Here is a 1483-nt window from a genome sequence, read left to right on the forward strand (position 1 = left end):
GGAGAACATTGGGATCATTGGGATGGGGCCATGGAGGACACTGGGGCCATGGAGGACATTGGGGCCATGGGGCTGGGGCCGTGGAGAGCACTGGGGATGGGGCCATGGGGGGAGCCGGGGGGAGCGCGCGTGACACCCCCCCACCCACCTCCCTTCTCGGCGCCCAGGACCTGGTGGCCACGGGGGTGCTGGCCTTCCTGTGGCTGGTGAGCTCCTGCGCCTGGGCCAAGGCGCTGGCGGACATCAAGGAGGCCACGGCGCCCGCCGGCGTCCTGGCCGAGCTGCCGGGCTGCCGGCGCCCGGGGGCCCGCTGCCGCGGCCTGCGCTCGCCCGTCACCTCCGGCCTCAACACCTCCGTGGTGAGCCCCACGGCGCCCTATAGCGCCTATAGTGCCCTAGAGTACCCCCACAACCCTGTCAGGTTCCCCTGGGACCTATGGCATCCCTATAGCTCCCCACAGTACTCCCCTAGGATCCCCACAGGCCCCGCCCCAGTAGTGGAGTCGGGACCTATAGCAGCCCTATAGATTCCAATAGTGCTGCTCTGGGTCCTATAGCATCCCTGGACCTTTCCTGTAGYCCCCTAGCACCTATAGCACAGGACCTATAGCACCTCTGTAGCACTCCCCTCGGGTCCTATACCACCCCTAGAGCCCCCTCCATCGCCTGGGACCCAGAACCCCCCTGGAGCCCCCCCTTCCAGCCCCCTGGGATGTATGGCATCCCTATAGACCCCTATAGCCCTGCCCCAGGACCTATAGCACCCCTAGAGCCCCCCTTTCCCTGGGACCTATAGCAGCCTTATAGGCTCTCACAGTAGCTATAGCACCACTGGAGTCCCCGCAGCCCCCTGGGACCTATGGCACCCCTATAGCCTTCCCCCGGGCCCTATAGCACCCCTAGAGCCCCCCCTTTCCCAGGACCTATAGCAGCCGTATAGGCTCTCATAGTACTCCCACGGGTCCTATAGCACTACTGGAGCCCCCCCCAAGATCCCTGGGACCTATGGCACCCCTATAGCCTTCCCCTGGGCCCTATAGCACCCCTGGAGCCCCCCTCCGCATTCCCTGGGACCTGTAGCAGCCCTATAGGCTCTCACACTCCTCCCCTGGGACCTAGAGCCCCCCTGGAGCCCCCTGGGACCTGTGGCACCCCTATAGCCCTCCCCCGGGCCCTATAGCACCCCTAGAGCCCTCCGTTCCGTGGGACCTATAGCAGCCCTATAGTGCTCCCCCAGGTCCTATGGCAGCCCTGGAGCCACCCCCAGCCCCCCATCCCGGGACCCCCCCTCCCGGCGCCTATAGGGCCGCCCCCTATAGCGTGTGTGCCCCCCCCCCGCAGGTCTTCGGCTTCCTGAACCTGGTGCTGTGGACGGGCAACCTCTGGTTCGTGTTCAAGGAGACGGGCTGGGGGGGGCCGTGGGGCCGCGGCCCCCCCGCCGGCGCCCCCGAGAAGCCGGCGGCCCCCGAGGGCGGCTACGGGC

The 1483-nt window shown here is 67.3% G+C and overlaps 1 protein-coding gene across 1 annotated transcript in view; it reads left to right on the top strand.

Annotated features, from left to right (window-relative positions):
• LOC146600294 (synaptophysin-like) overlaps window positions 1–1479 on the top strand; it is a gene marked incomplete at both ends in the record, with an annotated part of 4252 nt that extends 2773 nt beyond the window's left edge. Inside the window, 2 exons of the mRNA XM_085325822.1 lie at window positions 5–359; window positions 1342–1479. Of these exons, the coding sequence (XP_085181948.1) occupies window positions 5–359; window positions 1342–1479 (493 nt within the window). The remainder of the gene's footprint in view (window positions 1–4; window positions 360–1341) is intronic.
• Between the last annotated feature and the right edge of the window lie 4 nt (window positions 1480–1483).

Source organism: Rhea americana, unplaced genomic scaffold (genome assembly GCF_003343005.1).
Source record: "Rhea americana isolate MKP2758 unplaced genomic scaffold, rheAme1 scaffold_1230, whole genome shotgun sequence".
Lineage (NCBI taxonomy): Eukaryota > Metazoa > Chordata > Aves > Rheiformes > Rheidae > Rhea > Rhea americana.